The sequence below is a fragment of the Xenopus tropicalis genome, chromosome 9, assembly GCF_000004195.4.
Source record: "Xenopus tropicalis strain Nigerian chromosome 9, UCB_Xtro_10.0, whole genome shotgun sequence".
NCBI classification, from domain to species: domain Eukaryota; kingdom Metazoa; phylum Chordata; class Amphibia; order Anura; family Pipidae; genus Xenopus; species Xenopus tropicalis.
This window is the reverse complement of record NC_030685.2, coordinates 22,177,064-22,196,197: the sequence shown is the minus strand read 5'-3', so window position 1 is coordinate 22,196,197 and position 19,134 is coordinate 22,177,064. Positions and strand designations below refer to the sequence as shown.

General features: G+C 41.5%; 1 protein-coding gene across 6 annotated transcripts in view; it reads left to right on the top strand.

The window, feature by feature from the left end:
* The window catches only part of ankfn1l (ankyrin repeat and fibronectin type III domain containing 1 like), a 202,525-nt gene that overhangs the window by 141,169 nt on the left and 42,222 nt on the right, over positions 1–19,134 (top strand). For 4 of the 6 annotated variants that reach the window (XM_031893332.1, XM_018097586.2, XM_031893334.1 and 1 more), the window contains 5 exons: positions 755–883; positions 15,859–16,060; positions 16,626–16,833; positions 17,929–18,123; positions 18,901–19,014. In XM_031893332.1, the coding sequence (XP_031749192.1) occupies positions 755–883; positions 15,859–16,060; positions 16,626–16,833; positions 17,929–18,123; positions 18,901–19,014 (848 nt within the window). The remainder of the gene's footprint in view (positions 1–754; positions 884–15,858; positions 16,061–16,625; positions 16,834–17,928; positions 18,124–18,900; positions 19,015–19,134) is intronic. The other 2 variants (XM_031893333.1, XM_031893335.1) reach the window with 1 other exon arrangement.

Genomic DNA, 19,134 nt, shown 5'->3' with positions numbered 1-19,134 from the left:
ATGAGTAGCCAAGGTGTTGAGCCAAGTGCCACAAAAAGAAAAGTACTACAATGGCAGGCCTTGTTTAATAAAGCTGACCCTCTAACAGAGGGAATGTAGGGTGTAATAATCACTTTTCCCTCCCCGTTTTACAGTGAAATTTCCACTCCAGTGTTTATGGCCCTTATCTATACAGTAATTGAATTGCTTTGTCTATAAGTCTATAGCACTAGTAAAAGGGTTTCATTATGTAACCATTCCACATCATTTCCCTCCATGCCGAGCAGCTCGACACAAGCACTGTGTTTATGCCCCAAGGAAACCACAGTCTAACTGAGATAATATGATTCCAAAAGGGGTTATTTCAGGCAAGAACTGCTTTCAAAAGAGAGTCTTCCGCTAAAGGGTCCCTCTTACATGCCCTGGCTTCTAGTGTGTTAATGCACGTGGTAGTTGAGATGGTCCATGTACTTTGCAGTCAGGATGATGTCTAATACATATGCCTTCATAGACATCGCTTATCTGCCATGATTCATCTCTCTGCTGCGGTACAGTCTGTGCATACACACTAAAAATAGCTCCCCGATACAATGCAGCACTGTACCATTCTTCTGCGAATTTCTCTTATTTAGCTTCTAACAACGGTCTTCAGGAATTGACTCTGCATTCTTGCACTTAGGGGCAGGTGGACATCCAGAGATATTCTTTGCTTGGTTCTGGGACCAAGGAGGAACTGGGACATTTTTAACCCCAGAATTTATCCTTTTCACTTCAGGTCCATAGGCAGCTTTTCGAAGTTTACCAACCGGCTGTCACTGAAGGAGAAGTCGGAGAGGAGAAATGATGCTGAGTTGGCACCCCAGGAACAGCCCCTATTCCGCCAGAGATCACTGAGCATTGAATGGTGAGAGTGCTATGGAAAAGCTGGACTAGAACACTGGGAGTAGGTTCTATAAACTGATTTTCAAATCTTACCGACATTCTAGATTCAGAAGCTAAGCCCCAGTAGGGAAATATCACTGCGACCAAGTAGAGACCAAAGCTACCAAGCTGGGCCCAGCTCTGGGAACAAATAGATTGCTGGCATGCTTGCTTATATCCATGATGAAATACCAACACTGTTGTGCATAGAACTCTGGAGTAGCCCATGTTTTAACAGATATTATTGGACACTGTAGGAGTCATAAGGGAGAGCCAGTCTAGATAAAGGGCCAGAGGCAGATCTTCTCCTTACTGATGTTCGCAGCTTCCTGTGACTACAACAATATAACAGGTGGAGATTACAGTACCCCTTCTGTTTATTGCAGCCCTACACATTGACCCATATAATGATCCCCTACTTCCTCCCACACACACTATCCTGAGGGCTTGGAGAAGTATCAGGGGATAGCTCAGCCTGAATTCCAGATAGGGTGAGAATTTGTGAGAATGGCCCCCCCAAGATACATATGAAACCCCAGCTTGAAGGTCTACTTGGGTGAAAATCTATTTGCTATCCTAGATATTCTTGAATCTATGACTGAATAGTTGATACACTGATATTTTCCTATATCTGTACTTCATGAGCTAAGGGGGGCCCTGAGCAAAGACTGGATCTTCAAGTAGGTCTTGAACTAAAACAACTGATGTTCAAATAGCTATTTAAAAGCCTGTTTACTAATTGTAGAGTTCATTATTTGTGAAAGACGGGGATATTTCGAGATGAGAGTAATCCTCATACAACACTTTAATTCCCTGCTCCCATATTTAAATAAGCCATCATGAAAGACAATAGTGCCATTGTGATTAAAGCTTCTGCCGAGATCCAACCTGTATCACTGTCAGAACTGCCAGGTAATTCTCCCTAAGGGGCCAGATTGTGGGACACAAATCAAAACCCATTAGAATAAATATAATCCATCCTGCGGTTCCCTTTCCTTACAGTTTTATCATTAACTCCTCTCTCTCCAGCAATGTAGCATTCTCTTCACATGTCCCCTTTCAATATTGCCCATGTGCCAATCTCCTTCCATTTATAATTATTCACTTGTCATCCTTTTCTTCTTCCCCCTTGAGGTTGGAATCTCTGATTACACTTTGCTGGAGTTTCAACATTTTCAAAGTTCTCCCTGTGGAATATCCATTCCTCATGCAGCAGGGCTGGCTATATGGCTGGGAGAACATCAAAGCTCTGCCCTGTTCCTTAAGCCTACAGATGCAGCACTTTGCTTGCATCTGATGCAGGGGGTGTTGGAGCAGAAACCACTGAACACCTACAGAATTAGCTAAATGCCCACCTGGGCCCCTAATACTACAGAATTAGCTAAATGCCCACCTGGGCCCCCTAATACTTGGTCAGTACAGGCTGTACCCATTTAAGTGCAAGGGAGGTAGCATGGGCAATTTAGAGACTTCCCCTTTGGCTGAAATATGCACCATGTGCACTGTCAGCCTCAACAGTAATACATTGTTAGGATATAGATATCACCAAGTTGTTGATTGGAGGCAGTTTCTAGAATATATTATATGTTATTCATATCTATCTTTGTGTCCAGTTAGCAAGAAGCTAGTCCCTGTGTCTGGTTGCTGATACCAAGTAGCTGGGGCCTGTGTCCACCTACAAACCCAGATTGCCAGTGCCTGTGCCAATCTACCCCATGTATCTAGTGGCTGTGCTTATCCACTGTATCCAAGAAGATAGTGCCTGTGCCTATTTGTTAAACACAAGTAGCCAGTACTTATGCCTTAAGGTGGCCATACACGCACCGATATTATCGTACGAAACCTCGTTTCGTACGATAATCGGTGCGTGTATGGCATGTCAGCGAGCCGACCGATATCGCAGGAAGCTGCTGAAATCGGTCGGCTCGCCGATCGGCCAAGTTAGAAAATTTTGATCGGGCGCCATAGAAGGCGCCTGACCAAAATTCTCCCTTCAGAGCTGAATCGGCAGAAGGAGGTAGAAATCCTATTGTTTCTACCTCCTTACCTGCCGATTCAGCCCTGAATGGTGTGTGGCGGATCTGACGATGTTTCGTGCGACCGATGGTCGTACGAAACATCGTCGGATCGCCACGTGTATGGCCAGCTTTAGTCTCTTTGCCTATCCACTGAACCTAAGTAGCTAGTGCCAGTTCACTGACCCCAAATTGCTAGTGTCTGTTAAACCAAAGCAGCTAGTTGCTGTGCCATTCCACTTTACCCAAATAGCTAGTACCTGTGCCTATCTGCTGAACACAAGTGGCCAATGCCTGTGGCTATCCTTCGAACACAAATAGCTAGTGTATGTACCTATCCATTGAAACCAAGTTCCCAATACCTGTGCCTATCCATTTAATCGAAACAGCTAGTGTCTGTGCCTATCCATTGAAACCAAGTAACTAGTGTCCGTGCCTATCCATTGAATCTAGAACAGGGAGCCTTATCTGATCAGCTGGGATCCTCATTGAAGGATTTTTTGCATTTTAGTGCAACCGCTGGTCCAGAAGATTTAGTGAAAAGTTTTGGAAAAGTTCTATTGTGCAATATGTTGCATTATTCTGGGGTTTGTAGTCCAGCAACAGCTGAGTAATGTTTGGTTGAGCAGTGCAGCAGGGTTTAGTACCCCTTTAATCCAATAGCTGGCTTCCTTATTCTCCCACCTATTGGGAAGTTGGTGGGAATAAGGGAAAGCAAGCTGGCATAAAAATACCCTTGATGGGTGATAAAATATATTTTATATGTTTTTGGGACATAGGCCTTATGTAAATATAACAACCCTGAACATGAGCCTAAACCTGAGCTTTGTACTTTTCCCTGATAGCTTTTCATGTTATATAATCAGGTAGTTATTATAGGTAGATTTTTCCCCTAACCCATCCTTAAACAGCACTATACTCCATAATGTTCACATTCTCTTTCATCTGATACAAGCAAGCTTTCCTCCGTCCGTACTGACTGCTTTAAGGCATTTAAAACCACACAAAATATTTGGAATACAAAGTGGCTCTTCTGGATTTTACTCATACATGCCATCACAGGTTGTCTTGTGTGTGGTGCCGGGTAACCTTATTATTCAGTGTGCTTTACTAACATGGCACAGTCCTGAGATGAGAAAGGCAAAGGAAGATGCTGTGTATAAATTGTACAGGCTGCAGAGGAACCCCATTGAGGTACAGCACCCGTATAATGTTTCTATGTGTGTATGTGACATGCCTGTAGGCCTGGTGTGATTGTATCTGAGCACCGACAGCAGAACCATGGATTGCCCCTGAATCTTTCCCATACCTATGACAAAATCTCAGCCGCTGAATTTAATTTTTCCATAGTTTGAATATAGGCATTTACTATGAATTACAATGGACAGTAGTCTGACTCCTTTGCTTTACTCTAACTTAAAACAGTACAGATATAGCAAATAGTACAGATGTATGCCTATCTGTTATACCGGGACGTTTTGATAAATGGGCATTTGCCCAGGAGGATAGGGAGCCCACTAGCACACATTTCCTCTGGGATAACTTTTGTCAGGAGCATCCTTATTTTAATTAATTGGAAGAGCTCTGCATCATGATTATTTTCATTTATTTGCCTTTTTCTTGTGGCATCACCATTTTGTCATTTTTTTGCTCCCAGGGCTGTTGGTCCAGAGCGGCATACTTGGGCTTGGGTTTACTTCAGTAGCTGCAGACCACTCTTTCACTGCCTGCCCTACTATATTGAATTTCACGTGCTTGGGGGCACCCTAATGAAATTTTGCCCAGGGCCCATGGATACCTTAGAGCAGCCATACTGTTATAGAAAGTGACTAATGGTGTCATTCATGACTTGAATTATCTGCAATGGCATTTCAGGTGGGAAATGTGCTGCCAACAAAAGCAGGGGAATGCTTGGCATTCCTGTCCCTGTCAACACCAACATGTGCCATAGGCAAGGAATTTTCTGTGCTTTTCCTACCAGTGACATGCAGGGAATAGTATGCAGGGAATCCCATTTGCCACAGGCCTTAGGATTTATCAAGAGTGCCCCAAGATCTGTGGCTCTTATGATACTGTGCAGGTGTTGGAGTGTTCCAGGCTAACTATTCTGAATTTAAGTAATGTATTCTGTTTCAGCAGTCATACCATGGTAAGAGCAGGGTGCCTCTGTGCTACTACGCAGTGTTGCTGCTATATACACTAGCGGGTTCTGTGTTGCAGAGGTGTATGATCAATGGAACAGAATGTGGCTACACTGTGCCAGCCCTTAGCTCAGAAAGGCTGAAGCCTCTCATTACTATAATAAGGCAATGGCATTTACCTTTATTTCTAAACAGCAGGGGGCACTAGAGACCTGTTATATCCGGACTTTCTATGCCGGAGATGAGCCATTGAATGACAGGACTCTTTAGGCCGTTCTGGTGTCTGGACCTACTGCCCAGAATTAACTGGAGTTACGATCTTTGACATTTTATAGTCTGAAACCAGAATGTTGTTTCTGATTGGAAAAAAGAAAATAATATTAATGTTCTCTTGACTAAAATTTATTATTATTAATGACTATTTCTTTGTTAAGAGTATTTACAGCCAGTGCTGCAGTATGAGTTCCACTTTTGTATGGGACTTTGAAATAAATGTAAGGACACAAAGATTGAAGCACTTTTTAAAGAAAGAGGACTGTCAGGACAAGAGGCTATGCTTTGATTCTGGAGCACAAATTGCTAAGGGAAAATAGGATAAAATAACCCTTTAAAATGTTGTTGGAATTAAAATAGACTTCCCTTATACAGGGGCTTCTGTTTAATTGCAGAGGCACATTGCTATTATGGGAAGATTTCAGAAGTAGTTCTCACTATGGAGTCTGCCATGTGGATTGGCCATATTCAGCAGCCAGGGAACTCAATGTAAATTATATCTTAGTTAACCAATGCCACATAATTGACTTGTGTCTATCCAGAATTACATTTCATTATTTTCTATGAGGAAACACTGCATTCTGGGGTCAAACAGACTTTTTATCCAAGATCTGATTAGTCTTCTTTATTAAATACTTATTTCTGTATGCATTTAAGGCTACAGTAGCCCATTACCATTTGGTTGGTCATTGATCTGCATCCCTGCCCCTCTGTGTATATGATGTTACTTGATCTACTATCATTATCCACAACCACGTAAGGCTACAAGTCTGATATATTTGCTGCCTTATAGATAACTGGTGGAATTCTGTGTGGGCCAAACCAAACCTGAAGACCTCTAGCTGGACAGATGTGGGTGTTACGTAAGGTTGATCTTCAGTGACATAAGCTTTCTTGAAAATATATTCCAACTATATATTCATTGTCTTTCACTCCCTGTTATCTAGGGTTGGTGGCCTGCTGGCTGGATGTGGGTCTCAAAAAAGATTTTGTTGCCATAGACCCCAAAGCTTGAGCACAATTCAGCCTCTTAATATGTAGCTTATCAGATATGGGGGTAGAGAATAATCAGACAACACTGAAAAAAACAATTAAAGTCCCCACCATTGGCTGCTAACTCCATATGGGGATCAGAGGAAATATCTTTTGAAGGTATGATTTCTGCTGCTTGAAATAACAAGGCAACATACTTGGAATCAGCAAAAATTTGGAAGATTGACTGTGAGAGTGTCCTGCCAATCATTTAATCTAATCGCGAGACCTGTTCAGGACTGGCAGTGACAGCCTTGAGCTTGCGTTTGAGAAGCCTTTAGTGGAAAGGGATATGGAGAGAAGCAGTCTGCAGTGACCGCTGGGACCAAAAATAATGTGTTGCAAATAATCCGGTGCTTGTCTGACTTATGTGATAATAGAAAACTGCCTTAAAATGGGAGCTACTGGCCAAAGTGGGGAATAGGAAGGGGAGAGAATCTCCCAGACTTTAATCAGATGTTTAACTGGAAGAGCCATTGAACCAGTGCTGCCTACAGTGATGGTGGTGGGACCAAGGACAAAACAGACCCTATTATTTCTACTCTATCTATCTATCTATCTATCTATCTATCATCTATCATCTATCTATCTAGAGAGAGAGAGAGAGAGAGCCCCAGCTGTTGATCTGTGGCCCTAACTACATCTGTATTTGGTAACATAACATACTACTCTTCACTACATCTGGAAATCCACAGGTTGTACATTGTCGCTTAAGGCAATATAATCCTGAAGTTGGGCCTACTCTGTAAGACCTGCTGGTTTGGTGAGGTTGCCAGTTGCCTATTTACTAGCTGCTAAATCTGCAATACCCTGGTGTAGGGATCCCCAACCCTTTTTTACTGGTGAGCCACACTCAGATGTTAAAAGTGTTGGGGAGCCACACAAGCATTGAAAAAATTATTTGGGGATGCCAAACACGGGCTGGGATTGGCTATTTGGTAGCCCTGTGTGGACTGCTGGCATGCAGGAGGCTCTGCTTGGAGTTAAACTGTGTCTCTGTTCTTCCAAAACCTTTTTTTTTTTGGCCTCGTTTTACCAATGAGAATTCTACTGACCAAAAACCTCATTATAAATGCAAGAGAAGTGACCAATGAGAACACTGATTCCCAGCACTACATCAGGCATCTTGCTGGTACCTTACATATAGAGATAATTATGTCATTTTCCCTTCATTATATGACACAGGAATCAGACATGGGGATAAAGGACAGACTTGTTCAGTGCTGGGAAACTGTGCTTATTGCTCCCAACTCCAATTGTAGGAACAAAGAACAGGGAGCCTTATTTACACAGATCAGCTGGGATTCTCATTGGAGGATTTTTTTTTGCATTTTAATACAGCCGCTGGCCCTGGAGATTTGGTGAAAAGTTTAAGAAAAGATTTATTGCACAATATTGCTTTAAGAATACAATCCTGATGTTGCTGGACTACAGCTCCCAGCATGCCTCAACCTTCATTATATATTACATTACTGGGGTTTGTAGTCCAGCAATGGTTGAGTAAAGTTTGGTTGAGTAGTGCAGCGCAGCAGGGTTTAGTCCCCCTTTAATTAACTGGCCAAGCACAACTGCGGTGCGGTAATTTTCATCTCCCTTGGCAACTTGGCAGCCCGTGTATGGCTGGCTCAGCTCTACCTGGCTTGCCACAATAATGCAGTTTATATCATTTAAAAAAAATGGAAATAATTTATTCAGTGTTTTTAATTAACCCAAACTCGGAAGAATTTATAATGACTATGAAGTGAATGCCAACCATGGCTTCTGGAAAAGGAAACAGCAATAGCTAGCAGAGGGTTAAGGGGAGGATTACACTACACTGTCAGAAAAACAAAATATTTTTGTGATCAGCTTCCCTGGCTTTAAATACCTCTGCAGCCCTTGCAGACAGCCGGAGCAGAGAGACAAATTAGAGTCATTTACAATTTCATGTGGGGTCAGATATGTTTCACCGGAGGGAGTCAAGGGGAGGTGGTGGGATTTTGTCTGCGACAAGCTGAGCCCCTTCTCTCTCCCCCGTCCGGACTCCTCCATGCATGTCCCCAACAGCCGTGACTGCTTGCATGTTAATCTACTGGCTCCAGCAGGCCTGAGTCACCATAGAAACGGCTAAAAACACTCTCTTTTATCACATGAAGTGCCCCTCTGTGCCCATTCTAATACCTGCATTCACGGTGGACCTTTCAGTCATCTTATAATAATATGTATTTGTAGCAAAAAGGAAATAATAACATTTATTTTATAACACACACACATTTTGTTCTTTTATTCTTTCTTGTATATTGATTTAACTCTAACAGCGAAGCAAACATAGCAAGGGGACTGTAGGCGTAATGAGCGCTTATTTCATGTGGAGATAATAATAGGGGAACCAGTTGTAGCGTGACTTAGTAAGGGTGTTCTTAGGGCATATGGGATCCCTTCTGCACCCTTAAAGAAACACTACTACACGCTCTGACAGTGATTTGCACATTTTTAATAAATTCTGCTCCAAAGACTATGGACTGTAGTATATAAGGAGATAAATAGACATATAAATAGATCGAAAGACTTGTACCCACATCTCCTTTAGATTGTAAGCTCCCTTAACCTTGCACATCAATCAGTTTTTGTATGTAATTTTTATGTTTGAGATATATATATATATATATATATATATATATATAGCTCTGCAGAATATGTTACCATATGTTGTTAATAAGAATATTAGGTGAAATAGGTGATACATAGATGATAGATAGACAGATAGACATCTAATAGATAGATAGATAGATAGATAGATAGATAGATAGATAGATAGATAGATAGATAGATAGAGACCAATATACAGACAGATAATTATAAAGATAGAGAGACAGAGACAAATAGATGATTGATAGATAGATAGATAGATAGATAGATAGATAGATAGATACCAATATACAGACAGATAATTATAAAGATAGAGAGACAGAGACAAATAGATGATTGATAGATAGATAGATAGATAGATAGATAGATAGATAGATAGATAGATAGATACCAATATACAGACAGATAATTATAAAGAGAGACAGAGACAAATAGATGATTGATAGATAGATAGATAGATAGATAGATGATAGATAGATAGATGATTGATGGATAGATAGATAATATATAGATAATATATAGACAGGTAGATAGCTAGGTAAACAGACAGATAAATATGGGCAGACATACAAATAGAAAGATATATAGATGATGTTTCTTGGAATGTGGCGTTTGTTGAGGGCAGTTATAGTGCCAGGACACAATAATAATAATTGAGGCCTACTCTTAGAGCTTTGCAGTCTGTGATGTTACCATGGTAACCCTTTAGCCACCAGGGAATAAGGAAATGATATTGTACACAAATGGCCTCCAGTGGGAAACACGGGACATTCCGTTGACATGATTAACTTCAATAACAGCAATTTAGTTAAAGCAGAGATCAATGTTTGGAAGAGCACAGATGTATGGGTTTGTGGGGCAGGCTGAATGAAAGCGCCAATAAAAGGAGATAATCGCCTATTAATACACCCAGGCACAGTGTTGTATGCTGCACTGCAGCCAATGGGAGGCACAGAGAATTATGTAGCTCTGGATTAAAGGGGTTTCCTATGGAAAAAAGTAAGTGCAGGCGAAAAATACTACACAAACAATTTTCTTGACATTAAAAAATCATTTTAAAAGTCTGTTTCCCCCCCCAGGCGACATTAAATCCCAGGCCAAGCAGGTCCCAGGTCAGCCCTATAGAACAATAGCTCAATTATGGTGTCAGATCTGTGGCGCACATGTGAAAGAGAAACTATAGCTAAATGCCATCTGCTCTCGTACTCAGCCTGTATTTTCCCACTCTCTCACATTTATAGATATACAGACTCCCATGGACACTCTGTGGTGTTCCTTATGAGAAAGCCATGCTTACAGGGTAACCAACAGTATCTGCCTGAATATTTCATTTCTATTTGGTGGTCCAGCGCTTTGCACACTCGGTGGGTTCAGGACCCCACTCATTTGCTGGAGACCCCCCTGAGGTCTTGAAAATTTGACCAATATAAGAAAGCATTGCTGTACCAACCACTCATCCTCCCCCCTTATGCTTTTACATATAGCACTGGGACCCAAGAGTTTGGCAGGTAGAAGGGAAAGTTGGGAATATTGGCCCATTTATTCTGTTGCTGCTTGTTGTGCAATGACACAATTACAAGGTTCAGCTGACCAGTATATGCTGCCTGCTAATTGGATGCTATGGGTTATTTATTATACTAGGACATTTTTCACCTTACGGTTCTTTTTATATTTATGAATGAAAATTCACAAATATCTCACTCGGTATATACAGTATGTCTAATAGAGGGCATACAGTATTGTAACTTCTATTGTAACCTTGCAGTGCCAATTGTAATGATGATTAATGTTCATGTACTGAGGGCAGTGTTCCCAAATTCTTCATGTGCCGCTCACTTGTTCTACGCTCCTGTGCAACCTTGGCTTCCGCGTGACTCTGTCCGTCTGGCTGACCCCTCACTGGGGACGGTGCATAATGCACTTTCTGCAGAGAATAGAGCCCTATCTATAGCTGGGGGGTATGGATATGGCTTTTTGTGATGGAAAATGTAGTGGAATGAATGAAGTGCTGAAAGGGGCCACAGCACAGAAGGATTTAACGTTAGAGGAGTGTATGGGCTGGGAATGCGTGGCCCTTGTAACCCTGGCCTTGTGCCGATTCCAGTCAGCCTGGTGCCGAGATTCGAGTTTCACTCTGGAGTTTGAAAGTAGCCATATTTAGCGTGAACTTGTACTGGCCATGACGGGAAAGGAAGGGGTGGGGGCCGAAAGAGAGAGTTCTAGTAGGGCAAAAACTAAAGGCGAACAGCCAACATCTGATTGGGAGGGAATTAACAAAAGGGTGGCTGTGGAGGACGGCCATAGAAAGGCAATCTGCATTAACCCCCTGGCACTAAAATATACTGCAATTAGCCAGATTATTTAGCACCTGTTCTGCAGACAGGACATGGCTTCCACAATTAGCCCACTCAATGTAAAACTGCATTATTAGGTGCTTTATATAGTTCTGATACATAGCATGGAGGGGGCGGATTGGGCAGGTGGGACCAGAGAGGAGCCCAGTTCTACGTCTGCCTGTCTGTATGCCCAAAATGGCAAGCCTGATCTGCAAACCTGACTGTCCACGTCTCTCACTGGACTACAGTTCCAAGCACCCCCCAGAGAAACGTAGATAGGCAGAAAGAAAGGCATTGGTTGTATACTGCATATAATTGGTAAACCAGCATATAACAACCCTGGGCCCGAAAATGGGGTGCCAGGCCAGAGAAATAATAGGGCCCCAGTGAGAGGAGGAAACATTTCCAACCTAAAGTCTTTTAGCAGGATGAAAATACATATTTAGAAATACAACTCCCAGCACTCCTGTTAGCCCATTGGGCTTCATTTGCAGCAATGCAGCTCACCTTATCATACTCAATGCCTTCAACCGTTATGACCCTTTGTCATCTGCATACAGTTCTTCATCCCAGTCTCTGACTGAAGGGGTTAACAGCCTGCAGTTTTTAGCAGCGTAAATCTCAGGCAAAGGCTGGAGTGCTGCTGGGATTGAAGTATGCGAGAGTTAAACCAAGGTATAAAGAATCAGACGCCATGTGACGCAGCCGTGTAATAAATGTGCCCCGTGGGGTCATATTCCTGCGGCGCGTTTATTAAAAACCTTTGGATTGTGTATAAATGCATCACTTGTCTGTAAAACAAAGGCATTACAGGGCCACATATTCCTGCCTGTTAGACATTACACTGCAGCAATAAAAATAACACCTACTGCATTGCAGAGTATCTGACAGATAGACATTTGTGCATGTAGTGCCCCCTTCATAATGATCCAATCAGCACTGAAAAGCACACAAAAAATGGCAAGTAGGGAAAATTATTTCCAGTCCAAATGAACCCCAAAAAACATTTCCCCCCTTTTAACTTTTAGTAAATAAAAGCAGTAGCGCAGGCAGCTGAGTTCCCAGACAGTTCTGTCCTGATGTGACTTAGTGCCCCTGATAGATAATTCATCTTATACAGAGCAAACGTCCAAACATGGACCCCCCACAGATTCATAGAGTTAACCCCTTATGTGCCATGCAATGTGGATCATGCCATACTGAGAATACCTTCATGTAGGTTTCAAGGTTGATTACGTTTTTTCTTATCTTATGGCAAATAAATAATGTATAATATGAAAAGCTGGTGATTGGGCTACAGTAAAACATGGACAGATAGTGGTACTAGTAGTTGCAGGGCTTCTGGTCCATATGGAGAGAACAGCAACACTCCTGTTCTAAATAAATAAACTAGCAGCACTCCTAGTCAAAATGGAGAATCTAGCAACACTCCTGGTCCAAATTAAGAAACCAGCAACACTCCTGGTCCACTGGAGAAACTAGCAGTACTCCTGATCCAATTTGAAAAACTAGTATCAATTCTGATCCTGGTTCAAATGGAGAATCTAGCAACAGTCTTGGTCAAACTGAAATTCTATTAACAATCCTGATCCAAATGAAGAATCTAGCAACACTTTTGGTCCAAATCAATGAATTACTCAATGCACACCTACTAACCACAAAAAAGGCAGCAAATGGTAGGTTTAACATATAATGCTCTTTATATGGTAAATATTCACAAAACAGTAAACACAATTACAAATGTGTTGGTCCGAACAGAGAAACTAGCAACACTGTTCATCGAACTGAAAAGCAAGCAACACTCCTGGTCCAAATGGAGACATTTGCACACTTGGTCTAAATAAACTAGCAGCACTCCTGGCCAAAATGGAGAATCTAGCAACTTTCCTGCTCTAAAAGAAGACAATGGAGAAGCTAGCAACATTCCTTGTCCACATGGATAAACTAGGAATACTTCTGGTCCAAACAGAGAAGCAACACATTTGTTCCCAAAATAGATGCTTGAAACATTCTTGGTCCTCACTGAGGTGCTAGCAACACTCCTGGTCCAATGGATAAACTAGCAATACTTCTGGTCCAAACAGAGAAGCTAGAAACTGCCTTTGCCAAACTGAATATCTAGCAACACTCCTGGTCCAAATGGAGAACCAAGCAGTACTCCTGGTCCACATAAAAAACACTAGCATCAATCCAGACAAAAGACACTTCAGATCTAAATGGGGAAACTAGAAAAACTCTTGGTCCAAGCATAGCAGTTTGCAACACTCTTGGTACAAACTGGAAATCTAGCAATATTCCTGGTCTAAATGGAGAAGCTAGCAACACTCTTGGTCAAACTGAAAATCTAGCAACACTCTTGATCTAAATGTAGAAGCTAGCAAAACTCCTGGTCTAAATGGAGAACCTAGCAGTACTCCTGGTCCACATAAAAAACACTAGCATCAATCCAGACAAAACACACTTCAGATCTAAATGGGGAAACTAGAAAAACTCTTGGTCCAAGCATAGCAGTTTGCAACACTCTTGGTACAAACTGAAAATCTAGCAATATTCCTGGTCTAAATGGAGAAGCTAGCAACACTCTTGGTCAAACTGAAAATCTAGCAACACTCTTGATCTAAATGTAGAATCTAGCAACACTCCTGGTCTAAATGGAGAATATTCAATATTCCAGGTCTAAATGAAAAAAAAATAGCAACTCACCTGATCCAAATGGAGAAATTAGTAACACTCCTAACTCAAATGGAGAAATTAGCAACTCTATAAAACCAAATGGAGAAATTGGCCACACTCCTGGTCTAAATAAAGAATCTAGCAATGCTTCTGGTCCAAAAGAAGAAACTATCAGTCATCCTGTTGTAAATCTTAAAGTTAGCAACAATCCTAATCCAAATGGAGAAGCAAGCAACACTACTGATTTAAGTGGAGGACTATGGACCAGTTGTGGCCTCAGAAAGCATTTTATATCCCTCTCTGCCCATCGGTACAGTAGCCTGATCTGCTTCACATAATGATTTTAATGTGACATTGGACCAGTTTCAATTACATGAGAAAGACTTATCCCTTTATTAAGTTACAGATTGTCCCATAGAGCCAAATGCAATTCAATGAAACAAACTTAGTTACTGAAGTCTATGTGAAAAACTGGAACTGGATTAGGAGAAAGGTTTTTTCTTGTCAAATTGAATCTCGTCCATAAGTATTCAAGTGATAAACCATAACATAACGTTTTCTCATTGATTTGAATCTGGCCCAATATCAGCGGCTCTTTCAAACCCAGAAGCACTTAAAACTAGCCACCCCACCCTTCCATGCAGTTTAATCCAATGCTGAATCCTTTGGGGCAGATGTTCTCCACTAATTATGTGTTCACATAGCACTAATGGCTTAATAAGCATACTCTTTTGATAGAATTTTAATTGAAGGTACCTATGCCAGTTTTACATTCCAAGTATATCTACAAAATGTAACCAGTAATAAAGTAAATGATGTTGAATAAGTGAATGCCAAGTGCCAAAGCAATCAAGTAGTTTCATTTAAAAGTGATAAGGTGCATTTTGACTGATTCTGTTTTCCACCAATGTTTGTTAGGCCTTAACCTTATAGAACCCTCCATTGTTTACTGGCTGTCTAGCCACATCCTTCTATATCATTTCCTATAGACCTCCTGCAATTTAATAATCCTCATTAGAATTAGTATAGTTGGGCTCTAGTATGCTTTCATTGAAGTCCAGGTATAGGACCTGTTATCAGGAATGCTTGGGACCAAGGGTATTCCGGATAGGTGGGCTTTCTGTAATTTGGATCTTCATACCTTAAGTATACTAAAAAATCAATAAAACATTAATTAAACCCAATAGGATTATTTTGCATCCAGTAATCATAGCTGGCATCAAATACAAAGCACTGTTTTAGGTTTACAGAGTAAAAGGGAATCAGTTTTAAAAATCTGAATTATTTGATTAAAATGGAATCTATGGGAGACGGGCTTTCTGTAATTCACAGTTTTCTGGATATTGGATTTCCGCATAACGGATCCCATACCTGTACGATAAAATAATGCCAGCACATGTATTAATTGACAAATATGCTGGCTTGGGTCCTTCCAGCAGATGATTGCAACATGAACTTATAATTTCCATCATTCCTGGTAAGATCTTACGGTAAGTCTACTTCAGTGCCTGCTGGACGTTTCAGGTTTAAGCTGTCATTATAGGTCCAGCATTCCAACCTATAGGTTCCTTAGTTTATAACAAGGCTACATATATTAGAAAACGTTAGTGTATCAGGTGGTCAGTCATATTTCCAACAATATCTAGGGCCACCCTAAATGACCTTCAAGCTGGGCTTTCAGGTGAGTGTAGGAGAGCAATTAGACTTTCTCCAGCGAATTTCACCATAATTATCTTTCAGGCCATCACTGTTCCACTGTCCCCTGGGAGACAGTCAAACAGTTTTGGAACCACTGTTCTACATCCACCATAATGGCTTTAGCCTCTGTATTCATAATCTCTTGTTTCTGAACCATATTAGGTCCTCTTCACCGAAGATGACTCAACAAATGAGGGACTTACAGCTATCACAAACCAAGAAGCCTTCGGGCCCCTCCTCGCCAAATGCTGCTAAGAGGCTCTACAGAAACCTATCTGGAAAGTTTCGGGTGAACTACATGTCGTTTGATGAGGGCAGCCTGACAGCACGTAATGAGAAGGAACGTCTGCGGAAGCCATGTTTAGTACGTTACTACTGTTCTGTAAGATTCTACCTTATTCTGATCACTGCTGTTCTTAAACACTTGCCACTTGGGTTTCAATGTTTGGCCATTTAAAAATAAAGATGCCACAGCTGACTAAACTAAGTGCATTGGGGTTTCAGTAGTCTAAGAGGAATACTTCATGGATATCCAACCATCACTTTTTCAGCCATTGTGGAGCCACAACTTTGAGAATCCTCAGTCACCTGGGAAGAAAGCTCTGGTTAACAAGGTCCAGGAACTCCTGGGACCTTGAAAAAGCAAAGAGCTTTGTTCACTAAACCATGAACGACTGTATGTCGTGTGTTTCAGGCCCCAAACAGTCAGTTGAGTTGGTTGCATCAGACTTCTGACTACTGGGGATTGTAGTTTATAAGACCTTTTCCTTTCTTTTTTTATGTAACTTTTTTTTTATTACATTCAGTTTCAGAAAAACATAAAATGGCATTCGGTTGTAACAGTACAGCCATAGGTACATGATGCCAGATGGTGGCAGAAGAAGGTAAAAGTGATAGTAACAATGATGCTAAGTAATTGTCTCCTCCAGTTTCAGGGTAATGCTGCCCTCTTTGAGGCTGTGGAGATGCAGGATCTAGACCGAGTACAGGAACTTCTCAAGCAGTTCAGTGTCGAGGAACTGGATCTTAACACCCCCAACAGTGAGGGACTCCTTCCTCTGGACATCGCTATAATGACAAATAATGCTCCAATAGCTAAAACACTGCTACAGGCAGGAGCAAAAGAGAGTCCACACTGTGAGTATACTGGCTGTCCTCTGCCTCCCCCATCTTTGTACTCCTTACTTTTTGCTTTTCTGTAGCTTTCATGTTTGGCTATTTGGTTTCTATGGACCATAGTAGAGGGTCTTGAAAGAAAGACAAGAATTTATAATGACAATTAAAATCTAGCCTCTCAATCAATATAATATTAGTTACCCTAGTACCCAGAATGCAGTTTAAATGGCAAATTGGAATAGAAAAAAAATGCATTTTACTATCAGAGAACAATTGTTCTGTTCATTATCTCCAGGAGTCCTGGAGGCACCTAAATGTTATAAAGATGCATTAGATCGGTGAAGGCAACATATGATATTTCAAGACCGCTCATGTGACCCTCACTACTAAATAAAGGAATACACGTTAGATTTTATTCTGGTAAAAGTAATTGAATACATTTTAATAAAATAAACTTGCCCAGGTAACATAAGAGCCATAGCCGAGTCTCCGGGCTGACTTTCTGGCACCAATGCATGCTAAACCGAGAATAAAAAATAAGAATTAAGTGTGTTTATAGCCTGATTTTCATTGTTTCTTATCAAACCCTTAAGGCCAAAGTCCAACACTTTGTGTGGCGAGAGGGAATAGCCTGTAAGAACATTTAATTAGCTCCAACGGTGCCATGGTGCGTCAAAAGTGTTCTTTCCAGCCCACTAGACACTGAGGGGCAGTGATATTCCAGCCCACAAGTAAATAAACAAGGGTTACTCCTGGACAAAAACCAATGTCCACTTTTTTGCCTGCCAAGTTATTCACAATTCTTCTCTGAAAGTGTGTCTTGGTGCCCCTTATCCTAAAGGAGAACTAAAACGTAAAGAATTAGCCAATAATTGTTTTGCCATACATTTTGGTCTTCTTTGCCAGTCAAAGGTCACTACAGCCCTTTAGCAGTTTAATCTGTGCCTCCAAAGATGCCCCTAGTAACTCAACCTTTCTACTAATTCATGGCACAAGTTCCCAGTGTCACACGCATAGATATTTTTCTAGCCGCTAGATAAAGCACCCTATACCCTATACCTAAAGCCATGATTGGATAAAGCATCCCACAGCAATATATGTTATTTATTTTTACAGTTATGAGCTTGGAAAGTCGCTCTCTCCACCTGTCTACACTAGTGCGAGAGGCAGAGCAAAGGGTGAATGACCTCACGGCTCAAGTGGTAAATGAGGCACCAAACGCCGACTGCTCCGAGAAAGAGAAACAACTGAAGTCCTGGGAATGGCGATACCGGCTCTATAAGCGCATGAAAGCTGGATTCGAACATGCACGTAAGTTGGTAGGGCTCCGTGCCCAAGTGGACAGGGCACAGCAGGTCCTGGCATTTCAAGTATACAGATTGCCAAATCTGTGGTTTCTGGCAATGCCAGAACAGCTGCTCTAAGATGCCAGAGACAGTCACTATTTAATGGAATGTTTGGGTCTCTGTATACTTGAAATGCCAGGACCTACTGTGCCCTGTCCACTCTAGAGGAGGGCCTTTGGCACAGTTCTTATACTTGGTATGGTAACCCAATAACAGGCAGTTTCTTGACACCTTGACAGCCACAGGAGCTACAGTAATATGACAATGACTTTATTATTTGCATAGGGGGCCACTATGCCACTACAGTTTTACCTATGAAATCTCAATGGGTAAAAATGGCAGAAAGTGACGTTCAAGCTGAGCATTTTGGGAGCTCTCGGATAACAATACTTTCTGTACCTTCTATAGTGCATGAAAATCAAGTCATCACGTTAATGCATTCGTTTTTAAAGGCAATAGCACAAATGGCAATTTTGGGTGCTATGCCCACTGCAGGTTTGATAGCCCAAACACTCTGGGCAGTGAGTCATTAATATCATTGTTGTGTGTTGAGCATGACCTGGGTGGCCATTGCTGTCAAGCGATTGTCATGGAGGACATTTGAGGGTTATGCTTGGTATTTTGGCTTTATTTGTTTAGTCTGCTACAAAATTAAAGGCAAAATACCCCAAATCACCCAATGTGCCCTTGTCCTAAAGCAGAAATGTTTTACTCGAGTCAAACAGTTTTTGTCCTCCGGCAGGTGTGCCAGATCCACCGACCAACGTGCGTCTGGCAGTAACCAGCAGTACCACGCTACAGGTCACCTTCCAGGAGCCACTCAGTGTTAACTCAGCAGTTGTCACAAAATACAAAGGTAAGGGGCAGAATCTGCAGCACTGAATGGCTATTTTTCCCTATAGGCCGAAATATACCCAAATATAATACACATATACCCACTTATACCCAACACCTATATGTTTGTGCTTCACAAACT